Consider the following 15604-nt stretch of genomic DNA (forward strand, 5'->3'; position numbering starts at 1 on the left):
CAGTGACACAACTGAGGGAAATTAAATGTCCCAAATGCTCCTGGTTCAATGCAAGCTGTCGCAAAGCCAAACAGGATTTATTGGATGCAGTGAAGGCGAAGGACAGGCCATTAATCAAACTGCTCAGGGCAAGGTACAAAGGGACCATCGAAAAGGAAAAGAAAAACTGGGAATCAGACGTGGGGAAGCCCTTAGGACTGCCCTGAACGACAAAGATCTGAATTCATTCTGGGCAATAGTAAGCTCAGGGGACAGGGAAGGACGACCCGCCTTAGAGCCTAATATATCGCCTGAAGTCTGGGAGACGCACTTCGGCGTACTGCATGATGAGAAGGATGGTGTAGATGTTACCACTAGCTCTCTGAGCCCATCCTTGGAGTCCCAACAAGAGGGGATGTGGCAGATCACCATGACTGAAGTGGGGAGTGCTATTAACAATAGATAGACTTCCAGGGGATCTCTTCTGGATGGAACCCAAAATTTGGGTCCCCTATCTGTGTGCCCTATTTAATGCTATCCTGAAGGGCATGGACTACCCTGATACCTGGCGCGGGGCAGAGATAGTTCCCATATTCAAAAAAGGTTGCCCTCTCCTACCCTCGAACTACAGACCATCAGTTTAATTGACGTCACCCACAAATTGATGGGACGGGTCCTTTTGGACCGCGTACAGGGTTGGATAGGAGGAGATCCTAAGTCCCTATCAGGCCGGCTTCAGAACAAATACGTCAGCCGTTGACCAGATTTTCAGACTACAACTACTCTACTGGAAAACGGTGACCATAGAGGGTGGCAGCCTCTATCTTATATTTGTTGACCTGAAGTCGGCCTTCAATCTAGTTCCAAAGGAGAAACTCTGGAAAGTACTAAATGAGCTTAGGAATCCACCGTACCTCCTCAATGTGCTAGTGAGGCTCCACTCAGGGAACTACGCACAAGTAAGATGCGGAAAATACGGGGAACTCTCTGCACGCTTCCACGTCAAAAAGGGGGTACGCCAGGGATGTGTGCTCGCCCCAACTCTATTTTGTCTCTAAATTAATGGGCTCATAGACCACCTTAACAACATTAGGGATAATGACGCCCAAAGCTAGCCTCGGGGAAGGTTCCCGCGTTGATGTTTGCGGATGATACTCTGTTATTGTCCAAATCACCAACTGGTATACAACGCACCCTTGATGGCTTTGCGGAGTTTTGCAACATGAGGGGCTTGGAGATCAATTTAACCAAGACCAAATATATGGTTTTCAATCCCCTCAAAACCACTCGTTCAAACCCCTCCCTAAATGGCACACCCCTGGAAAGGGTGAGGATATTCGAGTATTTGGGTATCACTCTATCAGAGCACTTTGAGTGGGACTCCCAACTGGCCAAGGCAAGACTTAGGTTAACACAGACTGTGGGGGGGGATCATGAAATTGCACAGAACCTCCACGAGCCACCCTCGTTGTTGAGATATATAAAGCCCAAGCAAGGGGGGCCACCTTATACGGGGCGGAACTGTGGGGGCATTACTCTCCGTCTAATCTCATGAAAGTAGAGAACAACTTCATGAGGCAGTTACTGGGCCTTCCTCGTAGCACCCCCCTAGCTCCCCTCCGCATGGACCTGGGCATGAGGTACATTGATGAGGAGATTGCCCTTAGGCCCATTACATTCTGGCGCAGGGTGTGGGCGACTCCAGAGCTGTCCTGCTACAGAGCCGAGCTCAGGGAGATCCTGTCTATCCCAACTACCAAGAAAATACCGTGGCTTTGCCACATAAGGGATCTCTTTGCTAGGATAGGTATGCAGGACCTCTGGAAAACATCTGAGTCATCATGCCCACTAGTATCCAGGCTAGATCTAGCGCAACACTATAGGCAATCGAACTTAACCGCCCTACAGGAAAGTACTACTGGCGGTCGGATGAAAGCAGAGTTCCTCCAAGTAAAGAATGTATATAGAAAAGAACGCTTCCTGGATGTGATCTACCCCCCACTGGCCAGGATATTGTATATGCAATTTAGACTAGGGAACCTCCCACTAATGAGCTACACTAGAAGTGGGCCACAGAGACTGTCCTGCGTGCAATTACAGGGTAGAGTCTGAAATCCATGTATTGTTTTTCTGCCCTGCGTACCACCTGCCACGCAAATGCTGGTTAATTCAAATATGTAGAAACCTAGGGTTTAGGCGTTGCCTAGAGGCCTACCGACTATTAAAATACGATACCCACCCTCCATTCGTATTCGCTGCATCACGCTTTCTAAACACTATGTGGCATATGTGGCGGGGCTCTCTAAAGTGACATTCTGGGATGTACCATGCAATGTAACTGCAAAAGGGTTTAGCTAACAGGGAACCCCGTCTCAGTTTTCTGTTTTAAACATTGCTTTTAACCATGAACATTTTAGCCTGACATCAACTTAATCGTTGTTTCAAACGATCTTATAGAGATCTGAAGGATGCTACTTTATAATTTTAGTGACTGTAGATATATGATTGTGAGTGTACATACTTTTTATCTTTTGTAATGTTGGTTGTGACTTTTGAAATGATGTACTTTTATGGTCCTAGTGGCCAAAATAAAGTTATTGACTGACTGACTGAAAATCAATACACTATCTGTGTATTACCTTCTTGCATGCCTGGTCTAATGGGTCATGATTGCCTTACTGTAGGTCTATGCCACTTTTTGCTGTACTGACCACCATTAATAACAATACATTACATCAGTACACCCAAGGATCCTAAGTGACATACGACAGAAGCAGTAGTTTTTGTAAGTCTATTGGTTGGTTGACCTATATACATCTTAATTATGCCATAGTAAACTAATTAATGTACAATATGCATCTTCAATTACAAATGTGTATCGTTTTGTTTGCGTCACAGCTCTCGTGCCATTCACACAACCAATGTAAATGGATACTTATTCCAGTCATTTTGAGGAATGGTCAATAAACTGTTTGAAATAATACACTCACTGACATCGTTATACTTGCTTCTGGTAATTTCAATATAGCTCAATTTGACATTCAAAAGCTGGCACCCATCAAGTGCCTGGGTGCTCAATCAAATTTATCAATCTGTAAGCGTGCCAGGTATAATTAAGCAATTGCATCTTTGCATTCTGCAACTTCAACAACACAATATGTTTTAGGTCCCGCATGACTAGATATAATGTTGAATTCTGGATCAAGTGATACGATGCCTCATTATCTTTGGCACAAAACCTACTCCTGGACCTTAAATCAGAAATAAAACCTAAGATATTATTCACATAGACACTTGATATATATCGGAGAGAGAGAGAAGAGAGAGAGAAAAGAGAGAGAGAGAGAGGAGAGAGAAGAGAGATAGAGGAGAGAGAAGAGAGAGAAGACAGAGAGGAGAGAGAGAGAGAGAGAAGAGAGAGACAATAGAGAGATAAGAGAGACGAGAGAAGAGAGACAAGAGAGAGAGGGGAGAGAGAGAAGAGAGATGGGAAAGAGAGGAAAATGCAGGAAAACGTTAGCCAACTAGTATTATGAATGGGGGTGGGGGGTGGGGGGGGGGGGGGGGTTCAAACGTGGCCAAATTGACATCACAGAAATCGCAAAATAATGGGCCAAGTTAAAATGTAAACTATCTTCCCAGCCCTTTTCTTACACATGCAGCACCTACTTTATCCTTATCCAGGAGGATGGACAAAGACTCTTGGGAACTTTTATTTCAATCCTGAACGGTCGATTTATTAAAAATATAAATCTGAGTGTGGTGGTTACATAAAGATTTAAAAAGTTGTCTTGCAATGCTCTCAGTTCACCAATCTCTGTTGCTCTGTCCCTGAGAGGTTACTATGTGAGGTCCTCAAACTAATGCAATTCTCATTCAAGAAAAGCAATGTTTCTTCGAAACCTCAGGATCAAAGAATGGGTCTGAAAATGCAGGGTGTTTGTATTGCAAAACGCTGAAGGGATGAGGTGGTAATGTTTTAATCCATCCCTTTGATAAGAACATTATGTCAAAAGTCAAGAATGTACATGTCATCGTGGTATCCCAAACATGAATGCTAATTCGTATGGGTCGCTAATCTTTCCTGGTCCTTAAAAGTGTTGACCAATAAAGGAAGACAACTTTGTGGAAAGGGCCAGAAGGATCGGAGAAGCTGGTTCAGCTTGATTAGCTGGACAGACATTCACGCAGATCACTCAACCTCAGCCAGAAAGTGGCTAAAAGTAAACCAAACAGAGACATTCAGAGCCTGGCCAGCCACATCCTGAGACTGCCACAACCTGGGCTGCTGCTGAATTTGTTCTTTTATTCTTAGGCTACTAGTCAGCATGTTTTTTTGACTTCTTATGTCTCTGTTTTATGCCGAACAAGTTCTCATGTGTATCTGGACTGTGGTCCCGCCTTCCTTTGTGTTTTTTCCTTCTCTTCTTTATTCCTTCCTCTCCAACATAATTGGCCTGAGACCTCTTGACATGCTTGGACAAAGAGGGATCATAACTTCTCAAGGGAGAGCGGCTGCTGTGTTTGTGGGAATGAGATGAAGTCCCTCTGGGAAAATCGTCGTCCACGTCATAACACCAACGTGCTTTTTTGTGCTTTTTCTCTTGATGGGTCTGACTCCACTTCTTTTTCTTGCTTTCCTTGAGTAACTGGCGTTCTTTGTGTCCTCTTTTAACGTTGTGATGTTTCTTTTGCCTTTTTGAAGAATGATGGCCATCTTCATTTTCTGATCTTGGGTTCTTTTCCTCTGGCGGCATGAGGCCAGCCTCTTGAAGTTCTGGAAATGTAAATAAATAAACATGAGTACTGTTTTGCAACCTATTACCTCCTTTTCATATTCATATGGACTCATGCCTCAATACATGCAGTGAGAATAAGGTCATTTAAGTAACAAACAGTACACTCCCTTTTATTGGCTCTTCTAGCTGAAATTTGCACATCATGACGTGCCTCAACCTGCCCTACTCTGGTGAAAGTATGCACTGGAAAGTAACATACTGTCGGTACAACTTCACCTATTCTGAAACCGTGCTAGAAAACACCCCTCACAAATCAAAATATATAAAACTAAATAGAAGATTTATTGGTCTTGTGACTCTAGTCCAAACTAGTCTATAGGAAGACCACCTTGATAGGTCAGAAACATATTTCAGAAGCTAGCAGAATCAGATCAAGAGGACCAATTAACTCAGCAATGCAAGCTATCACTAAGAATATTAATTTTCATGAAGCAATCAATAATATATTGTCCTCCTGTGACCCCCAACCCACCACAAGCTAACAGTAAAAAAAAGATAAATTGCTTTCAGATATATCTACATATACTCAAGAGAATGGACTCGCTCCATGACACAGAGAATAAATACACACCTTAGGTTATGGATTATCTGTCTAGAGATAAAGGAACAATTATGCCTGGAGTCCAATGACATTATGCATTTATATGAAAGTGACCGTTACTAGGAAGAAGCAGCTCATCAGTGATCATCATTCATTATCAAAGTCACAACCTCTTACAATTTCTCTGCAGGTTGACTTGGAATCCGCACTACTCTTAATACATTAAAACATTCTTAATGGCAAATAAAAGGCAGCTGTAGGTGCAAAAATCCTGACACGGCAAGGATGGTCATGTCTTCCTGCCCAATTGTCTTCGTGGCATGTAAGGTTTTTCACCCTCGGTGACCTCCACGGAGGGTGTTGCACGTTTCCTTGCAACATTATCCAACAAAATACCCTGGTATGCTTAACCAGTTGATGCTCACCCGAAGGTTTGGACGATTTGGCTCAGTTTGCTGGGTCTGGGCAAAGATTACAAGTGTTGAGGTGTGATGGCATAAGTGATCCCCTCCTTTCCCTGGTACTGCCTCAGAGATCCCCCCGATTAGATAACGATCCCCAGTGGCAGTTTATTGGAGTTCTTACCTGTCTTTGACTGTTTTTACTTCCCCCTCCACCTGTTTTACTTTTGTTCATGACTACCCACTGCGCTGTATACAACGTTTTTGTTTGCTAAACGACCACTTCCTTACAGTCGGATCCTTTTAGGACCAGACCAGGGCTTTATACTGTGACTGTGTTGGTATCTGGTCTGCAGCCAGTTCTTGGATTGCTGCCAACACTGTTACATTCGAAATGGACTTACACGTCAGACAATGCTCCATGTAGTCTGCTTTATTTCTGTAAAGACTTATAAAATAGATGTTTAAAAAAAAACAGGGGATGCACCCAAAGTACAGCATGGGCAACTGCAGCCTTGAGCCTATGGGGAGACTGATGACTGGTGGCAGATAGATGGGAAACGGTCTATTTTATCTGTATCCTTGGTGGAGAAAAAAGCCTACCCTGCCCGAGTGATACCAATAGAGCCGTCCATAAAGGGGTCCTTCACTCCCTCTACCTAGGAAGAGGCTGAGTATTATGTATTATGCTTGTGTCTTATGTATGGGCTGTTAATGGAGACAGGATGTGGTACAACTCTTGTTCTCTCTCAAGGACATATCTCATGCAGCATAATTGGGGGCTTCACCATCACGCGGTATGGTCACGCTGACACGTTTCTTCAGCATGCCACGGAGGAAACAGAGATTGATTAGAAATGCCATTCTTTTCAGATTTCTAGCTTCTATACACTTTCAGCCAAGATCCCCTTTCCAAAGTTTGATGTTTATAAACTCAGCAGACCTCTGGTCAGGGTGCTTGGTGCGTAAAGGGCCCAATTCACATCATGTTATCTTTGACTTTCCCTACTGTACCTTGTCCAGGACTGATTGGAAATCAAAGGCTCCACTCTGTGTGCCTAGACTTGCCTTCCTCGTAATCCATGCTCTCTTTGCCAGTTAGTGTCTGTCCCTCCACTTCTTAGTGAAAACCTGGAAAGAAAACCAACAAAGACGTTCTTCAACCTGATTAGCTGGGAGAGTGATTGGCAGGCCCGTACTCTCTTCCAGTCTTCAAACTGTTGCATACAAATTGTCTCTCTTGTCTCTCTTGAGCCACTTGCTTGCATTTGTCAGGACTGCTGGAGAGATCATATAGTAAAAATACAGGAACGCATGACTAAGAATAGGTCTCTGAAAACTGCTATGCTATTCTGCACAAGTCCAGGAAATCTTGGTTTTGTGAGCTGCCTGCAAGAAGAGGCAGCACTATCTGGTGTGTGGAGTGGAAATGTCTCCTGATCAGGAGGAAAGGAAGCAAGACCCCGCTGACTAAATCCAGAGAATCACCAGGGAGCCCGAGACAACTTGTCAGCTGATCATAAGTAAACTGAAGGATATCTGCTTGAGGGTTGAGGACCTGCAGTGAACATTTCAGGACTTCAAATGAGGTAAGCCTGCATCACCTTGGCCAGCCCATATTACTACCTGTGTCTGTGTGTGCCTGCATCACTTGTTTTCTAGCCTGAGACAGACAGACAGATTTTCCCTCCACCCTAGGCCTTACAGTAGTCTCCAGTAGGCTAATAATTGCCCAGATACCAGTATTGCAAGAATAATCTTGGTTAAATATACTATTACGGAAATACCATAGTTTAAGCATAAAATAAATAAATCCAAGTTGCAACTGAGAAACAGACGGTCTATTTGGTGCCCAAGGTCTTGTGGGTGCCACCGATACATTACAATTTTGACCTGGATCAGCTATTCATGAGATATGGCCCCATAATTGTTTATTCCCATGGAACTAATACTGTTATTAGGTAATTTACGGTACCATGAGTGTCCTGGTTTGAATTTGCCTTAAGATGCCAACTGGAGCAATTATTGGTCTCCCAGTAAGAAACATATTGAGGCTCAATTGTATTTAAAGACAGGCCACATCTACCAATCCTTCTTCTGTAGGGTTGCATTATCCAGACGGCAGCAAGTATTATCAGTGTAGGGCCTTATTTCACAATGTTGTGTTATGTAAACAGATCTGTATAGTGATATATTGCCATTAGCATGGCCATGTAGCACGGTCCGAAGACCTAGTATCTTCTGGTTGATATTGTTTTCTGTATTCCCGCTCAAAAGCGAAGTGCATGCTACGTCTCCATCAGGGAAGTGGTCTGTGGTATCTTTGCTTGGAAGGATAGTGGGTGTGGGGGATTCCACAATGGAATGTTGTTAGTGGGTTGGAACTGGACGATTCTGGAGAAGACAACTAGATTTGGCAAGTGGTAGCTGAGGTGTTGTAATAAAGATCATGTATACTCATCTTCTCCAAGTGGGCACATTTTTGTATTTCACACTGGTGACAAGCAGCGTGCAGCCCCTCACCACATCGAAGAACCCAGGCCTTGAGAATGTGACGGATCATCAACTTAGCTTGACAGTCACTACTGGGACCCAACATAGTTTCGGAGGATAGTAGAACAAGCTGTTAACAACCTAGAAGCAGCATGGATCATAGTGTGGGAGTGCAGTGACAAGCATTAACAGTGGTCCTTTACTTCAACTTTCTTTGTAGTGGTGGGATGGATTCAGCGACCACAGGAATTAAAGATAAAGCTGCCAGAGGTGTCATTAAACTGCATAAACAGCCCGCTTACATGCGCTTACGCAAATCCTAGGACTAACATCTCAAGTGTATGCTGCGTGTGTTGGAGTATGTGGCTGGCATAGTACATGCATGGTGTGTGTAAGTGAGCCAGAGAAATGTCGGCCTGTGGAACCTTTTTGATGCCTTGCCCTGCCCTTTTGCCCAAGGTGGAGGTGAAGTTTTCTTCCCAGAGAGTGGCAGTGCATTGCTGACATTCCTGAAGCTGGAGGTTGGCGACCTAGACGCTGAAGAAAGGACCTGCTGATTATCCATCCTGAAACACTGCCATCTAGTAAATGGTGGAGGTGAAGGGTGGGACTGTAGAATCTGTTGTGTGTTGTGAAGGGGACCTTATAGGGAATGACACACTTTAGACTTTTCCTGATCATTCTTCCAGTGTAGCTGATGATAACCAGGTGCCGAAAGGCCACTGTTCTTTGTGACTTTGTTGTGGGTGCTCCAGGCTGGAGGCAACCCTGCTTTAAGAAGCATCACTCTGCACATTGTCTGGAGAGGATAAGTGAAAGAAAAACCATCCAATACTAGTGCGAAAAGTGGAGACTGAATGCACATCTACTGCATGCTTTAATAGTGGGATCCACTTGGTGTTCCAGTTCCAAGGTCTCCATGACCAAGGACGGGAGTGCTCCACAGAGTTCTCAGAGGGTTGCTACGCAATCAGATCTGGTTTCAGCCAGACAGACGGCTTCCAAAAAGTGAGGGAACATCAACTGCGTCTAAGAAATGTTCACCTGTCCGGAAGTACCCAGATGCCAGTCTGCCTGCTGCGAGAGCGAAGGAGACTGCCAACCTTGCAGAAGGGGTGACTGCCAAAAGGAGCGAGATGCAGAGTGAGCCCAATGGGGTGAGTTTGCTAGGATAAGGAGACTGTGGAGAGTCTTCTGTATGGTCCTGTGTCGAAGGCTGTCCTTGGCAGGGACTATGAAGTTTCTGCATGACTCAAGCCGCTGTGCCAGGATCGAAGCTGCAGTGGGACCTTGAGCCGCTGTGCAATTAAAAGTTCGCAGTGTGATCTGCACCACATTCGCCAGAGAGTGAGGCCTGTGCTGGAACTTGCATCTGACCAAGACTGGTCTCTGCATGGTCTCACCATCGCAAGATCAGAATGTGTGTGGCTGCCCCATCCAGAGACATGATCAACCCAAGCGTGGCCACATCAAACATCTACTTACCTACTGTGTGTGAGATCCAGAGTTTATCCACATAGCCGCACCTCACATCGATAAAAACTGAGAAGCTGCTTCATTGGAGAAGCGACCAACAAACTTGTTCTAACAGGAACTGCCAGATGACAAGCTCTCAGAGGGGGGTGAGCAGAGGAGAATCCAGTCGACCACCTGTGTGCACCACCCCGAACACGACTGAGACCCCGCTAGGTGAACTTAAAGAAAGATGGCACACATTAAGAGCAGAACAGGAGTAAATTGCACTTGAACCTAAATAAGTCTGACACTGACTCCGGAAGTTAAAAGGCTAGACCAGAAGGTGGGTGGAATGGGGTGGTGGGTGAAATGGGGTAGGGGGGGGGGGGACCAGCACCAATAGTTGGAAATGGCAAAGACAATCTCAAGCGCCCAGGACACAAAGATGCATTTTTTAGATGTTGTATGTGTAGTATTTAGTACTAGTCTGCATTAAAGCACTTTTTCTTCTTGGAAGTAATGCACTGAGTAGGAAAATCATGTATTAGGCTAAATTGTGTTTGTTGAGTGCTGAGCTCATACATCCCCACACACCCTCCCTGTGAAGACTATGACTGCGTGCCATCGCGACCACTGAAGGTTAAGTGCTAAAGGTGTTGAAGGCACAATATAAGCGGGGTGGGCTCCCGCTAGGCATAATCAGAATGCGGGGTGGGCACCCGCTCTCGGCAGCATCAGGGGGGAATCCCTACGACGGGGATTCCCTCTAAACAGACGGCAGCGCCTCGCTTCGGAGCTCCAGCGCTCCTATGGGGCAAATAAAGCGATGTAGCGCTCCCAGGGCGCTAGCAGGCTGCACCAAGCCTGGGCAGAGACCAAGGACCAGCAAAAAGGTCCAAAAGGTCCTGAAGCCATCCAGGGGGCAAGGTAGGGCCCAGGGGCCAGCACACAGGGCCCTCCAGCAGGGAGGTAGCCCCCATGGCGGTCCCTCCTGGGCCCCCACCAGCAGCAAGCCCCCCTCTGTCAGGATCCAACAAGAGAACAGTTTCTGTGGGGACACAGCCCCATTTTTATACAGCAAACCCCTTTGTTCTGGGTTCAGGGTGAGGGGGAAAACCAGTCGCAGCTGGTTGGGGAGCACCCTTGATGTGCTCAGCCCCTCACTCTATTCATTGGCAGGGCTAGGGTCGTCAGTCGCACCGCAGGGGGCGGGGCCAGCATTGTGTGTGGAAAACCCTGTCCTATTCAGGACCCAGGTGTACTCCTCCCACCCATCTAGCTGCTGATCTCCCCATTCACCACTGGGTGACTCATCCTGACTCTGGGGAATCCCTAGCCCGTCACATGACATGATCAGCCAATCACGCGACAGACACACTGCACACAGAAGTGCCCACTTCTAGAAGTGGCACTTCCACACTAGGTACATGCACGCCGCACACATCATCGCGCAGCATTCACTCCCACGAGTCCGCACATACCAAACTCGGGCCTGCACACCCCACGCATCAGGAACTACTAGGGACACATACATTCCCCATGCATTCCTATGGGAGGGCAGGCCTATCTCACCACATGCACTCAGAGCGCGCACGCACTTTACCCTGGGACACAGGGAAAGTGCGCATAAACCAAAAAATCACCACACCAAGTCACCAATAAAAAGCAAAAAGTTCAGGGGTAAACCTGCCAGAAGGGCCAAGTCCAACATATTTGGCCCGGTTCGCACAGCCATTTTAGAATGGACCTCTCTGGACATTGGAGACAAACAAATTCAATCTCTACATTTAAGGCCCCTTAGCACCTGCTTGTCCTTTGGCCCCAGCAAGGGGATTCTGTCACCCTTCCCCCTTAATACTGTGCAATACACTCAAAATAGCATCTTGAATGTGCACACCTCAATAGAAAATGTACAATGTGAGCATAATGTGTGTGCTTTGTGTCTCTAAGTAGTACCGATTCCTAATGTATTGTATGAAAAGTTCAATGAAAATCTTTAGTAAAATAAACAAAACAAAACAAAAGTTTGATTCCGGGAGCATTGAAGGTGATGAGGTTAGACTGCTTGCGGGTGCTGTGGAGTCTGAGTTAGAGTGATTTTGCAAGTTAGATGTGATTACATCGGTGGAAGATACATATTGTAATCAGGGAAAAGGTTGAGAAGATGTGGGCATCATTGCTGGATCACAGGACCAGCAAAAAGAGGAACAAAACAGGTTTGCTTTGATTTGAAGACTTGTTGCGACTTGTGGGGAGCAGTTTAATGGAACTGGTATTGTTGTAAAATGGGTGATAGCTAAGATGCATGAATGAATAATACCTCTTAATCCAGAAGGATATTATGCAGAGCAGCTGATCCATTGGTTACAAAGGTGTGTCTGTAAGATTTTGCTCATGTGTAGCCAAGGGCATCGACATACTGGTTACTTTAAATGATATTTGGCTCAGAGAGACATAGTACAGGGACATAGTCGGGGTGAACAGTGAAATTTGAGAATCCGAGGAACCAGGCTCCCAGGGCAGTTTTAAATTAAGGACCTCAAGTAAGCAAAGATGATCTTGGTACTACCACTGTTATGACAGGTTCAGAGCTGTCATGAGCAGCTATGCATGGTTTTCCCATTCCTAATGAACATACTTTGACAACAACGTTCAGTGCATAAGTGTAAGGGCACAAGAAAGAGATGACTATAATAGTGGGGAAATGGGTTACACTCCATGTAATCAAACATTACCTTGGAAAAGTATAGCTCAAATATGAAAACGATATGCATTCACTCATTCACAGTAGTGTAAAATTATAGCTTTGGAAAAAGTTGAGGGTTCATGTAAAGGGCGAGGCACTGGGATTGAAGTACCTGCTACAGTTATCTCGCTTGACGCAGACTGCTGGAGAACTAGCTTTGTGCTTAAAATAAAGCTTGTCATTTGGTTGACTGTTAAAGGTAAATTAGACTGGAGTATAAACCAGCTTAACACTTACTAAACTTGTTTCTTCAATACAAAAAAAGTATCCCCAAATGAAAGTGGTGCTCGAATTTGTTATTAAAGATAGGCATGTGGGGGGCATTGGTTGAAAAGCATTACACCATCTTACTGACTGAATTCATTACAAAGAAATCTACAGAGATGAGACATGCGAAGGACTCCGATTCTACAGCATTATTCTTACCTTGCGCTTTGATTGCTATTCTCTGTTCTCTCTTCCAGATGTCGTAGTCTTGATCATATAAGAAGATAAATGGGCAGGCAGGAAAACTGCCTTGGAACATTCGTCTTTGAGCACACTCCTGAAATGGTAAAATGACTGTAGTGACAACATATACTGACACGCACTGAAAACCGGTGCATCCAAGAATATACCACAGAGCAGCCAACATACTGACATACATTTTCAGAGAGGAGCATCAGCTCTTTGTGTTACATATGTGCTTAACTTGATTTAATTTTATATGTAGTATTTTCACCAACTGAAATGCAATAGTTTAAAATACATTTCCATAACCAATGTTAGTTACTGTTCCGGACTCGTCTGTTTGGTGTGTGACACAGCTGAGAATATGGAATAAGGTAGTACCAAACTGTTAATGTGAATCAAATATGGAAGGGAAACCCATAAAGTATGCATTGCTAATTGAGGCACATATGGGAATCTGTGAAAGAAAATAATAATGCTCCCTGCATCGTCTGCCACTATTCAGAAGATTACTATCCCACATGATAGGAAAATGTATGCTAATAGGAAGAAGACTATTTTCAAAGGAATCTACAATTGCCATCAGGAACTGGCATGTATACTTTTGACACACCTACCATCAAGTAATAGGATGAAGGGTATTGTTGATTTTTTTTTGTATCCGGGATTACATGCCCCAGTGCACATCATGCCCGATAAAGAAGGCAGAAAGGCTGTGACAATACTACCATTAATGGCAGCCATTTATCTCTTATCTAGAATGTGGTTGTCAACAACTAGTGGCCATTTCTTTGTAACTGCCATCATTTATGCATCTCCCTGCCGGCACTATAAAACCTTTACGAAATTACCATGTAGTGTACCAAATTACCAATTCAGCTCTTTATAGTATGTACAAATGTCATGTAAAGCAAAAAACATAGTAATACATGACAACTAAATTAATGAACTTTCATTCCACTTTACAGCAACAGCTGCGGGATGGAAAGGTTTCTTGCCAGTAATTCTAAATCTCCTTCAGGGGAATGTTCACTGAAATCATAAGAACTTAATAGTCCAGCACACTGGCTGGACTATTCAGTGATTTTGATTATTAAAGGAGATGCCCTGTTTCTGAAGCCACTGCTTTTATTAACGAGTTTTTAACAATCAATAATCCTTCGGATACTTCCCTTCCTAATAATTGGGATGCCTTTAAGGCCTCCTTTTGTGCCTTAACTATTTCATATTCAGCAAGAAAGAAGAAAACGGCAAAGGCCAAGTACACAACTTTATTACAACAACTCAAACTGATGGAACACAATTACTTTACTTCTAGAGCTTCCTCTGTTCTTCACGAATTAATTAAAGCCAAATCTGCTCTTAACAAACTTGCTACAGTTGATGCTTGTAATGTTCTTCTGAAAATTAAGTCGAAGTATCATGGGGGTCAAAATAAAGCTGGTAAGATGCTGGCCAATTACTTAAAAATTAAATCTGAACGTAAAAGTATTGGTCCTATTCTAAATGAATCTACTAATAATTTTGCGTCCTCTGATGAGGATATTGCTACTGCATTTCATGATTAATACCAATCATTATATTCTGATGACACGAATCCCTCTAATCAAAATTTACACACCTTTTTTTCGGGTCTCCGTAAACCCCCTTCGCTTCCTGATGAAACTGAATTACTAGAAAAAGAGGTTACTCTTCACGAGATAACAGATGCCATCAAAGCCTTAAAAAAATCGAAAGCACCAGGCCCTGATGGTCTTTCTGTTGAATTCTTTTCTACTTTCTCCTCTATTTTTGCTCCCAAACGTCTGGCCCTTTTTAATTAATTTCTTGTTGATACTAAAGCTTCCGGTTCCTTTATGGAGGCCTTGATTGTCCTTATTCCCAAACCTAATAAAGATCATTCCCTCTGTAAAAACTATCGTCCCATTTCATTAATCAATTATGATTGCAAGATATTTGCTAAAATCCTTGGCTTATTCCTCTATTGGTCAAAACTGATCAGGCTGGTTTTGTTAAGGGCAGATTGCCTGCGGACAATGCTCGCATGTTTGCTAACGTTATCTCCTTCTGGAGGAAGTGCAAGTCTCCACTTGCTGCACTGTCACTTAGATGCCGAAAAGGCTTCTGATCGTATAAACTGGCAATTTATGTTTAATACACTTCAATGGTTTGGTTTTGGTCCAGATTTAATTTCTTATGCTAAACTGTTATATTCTTTTCCTCGTGCTAGTATTTTTGTGAATAATCGTTTTCCTAAATTCTTCCCTTTATATAGGGGTACACGCCAGGGTTTTCCCATTTCCCCCTTGTTATTTGTTTTATGTCTTGAACCCTTTCTCGAACGCATTCGTGTTAATACACTTATTTCTGGCTTTACACATAATTCTATAGAAACTAAATTGTCAGCTTATGCTGATGACATTCTGGTATATATGTCCAATCCTAATACCTCCCTCCCTCCCTCCCTTTCTGGATGAGGTTCAGCTGTATTCCAGTATTTCTGGGTATAAGTTGAACTTTTCTAAAACAGAAGTCTTACCCTTGAACTCTCTCTGCTATCAATATATGTTTAATAATACTAATTTTACCTGGTGTTCCACAAAACTTAAATACCTTGGCATTTGGTTCTCCTCTACCTTATCTACTACAATTAGCTATACATTTAATGCATTAATTACCAAAATACAATCACTCCTTCTTTCTTGGTCCCCTCTTCATTTGTCATGGTGGGGTAGATTAG

General features: G+C 43.8%; 1 protein-coding gene across 3 annotated transcripts in view; it reads right to left on the minus strand.

Annotated features, from left to right (window-relative positions):
- Nucleotides 1-2980: 2980 nt before the first annotated feature.
- The window catches only part of ZCCHC7 (zinc finger CCHC-type containing 7), a 160205-nt gene continuing 147581 nt past the window's right edge, over nucleotides 2981-15604 (minus strand). For all 3 annotated transcript variants that reach the window (XM_085636533.1, XM_085636534.1, XM_085636535.1), the window contains exons 8-9: nucleotides 12841-12958; nucleotides 2981-4756 (exon numbers count right to left, since the gene is read on the minus strand). In XM_085636533.1, the coding sequence (XP_085492659.1) occupies nucleotides 4299-4756; nucleotides 12841-12958 (576 nt within the window). In that variant the 3' untranslated portion in view covers nucleotides 2981-4298. The remainder of the gene's footprint in view (nucleotides 4757-12840; nucleotides 12959-15604) is intronic.

The sequence above is a fragment of the Triturus cristatus genome, chromosome 2_1 (genome assembly GCF_964204655.1).
Source record: "Triturus cristatus chromosome 2_1, aTriCri1.1, whole genome shotgun sequence".
NCBI lineage: Eukaryota > Metazoa > Chordata > Amphibia > Caudata > Salamandridae > Triturus > Triturus cristatus.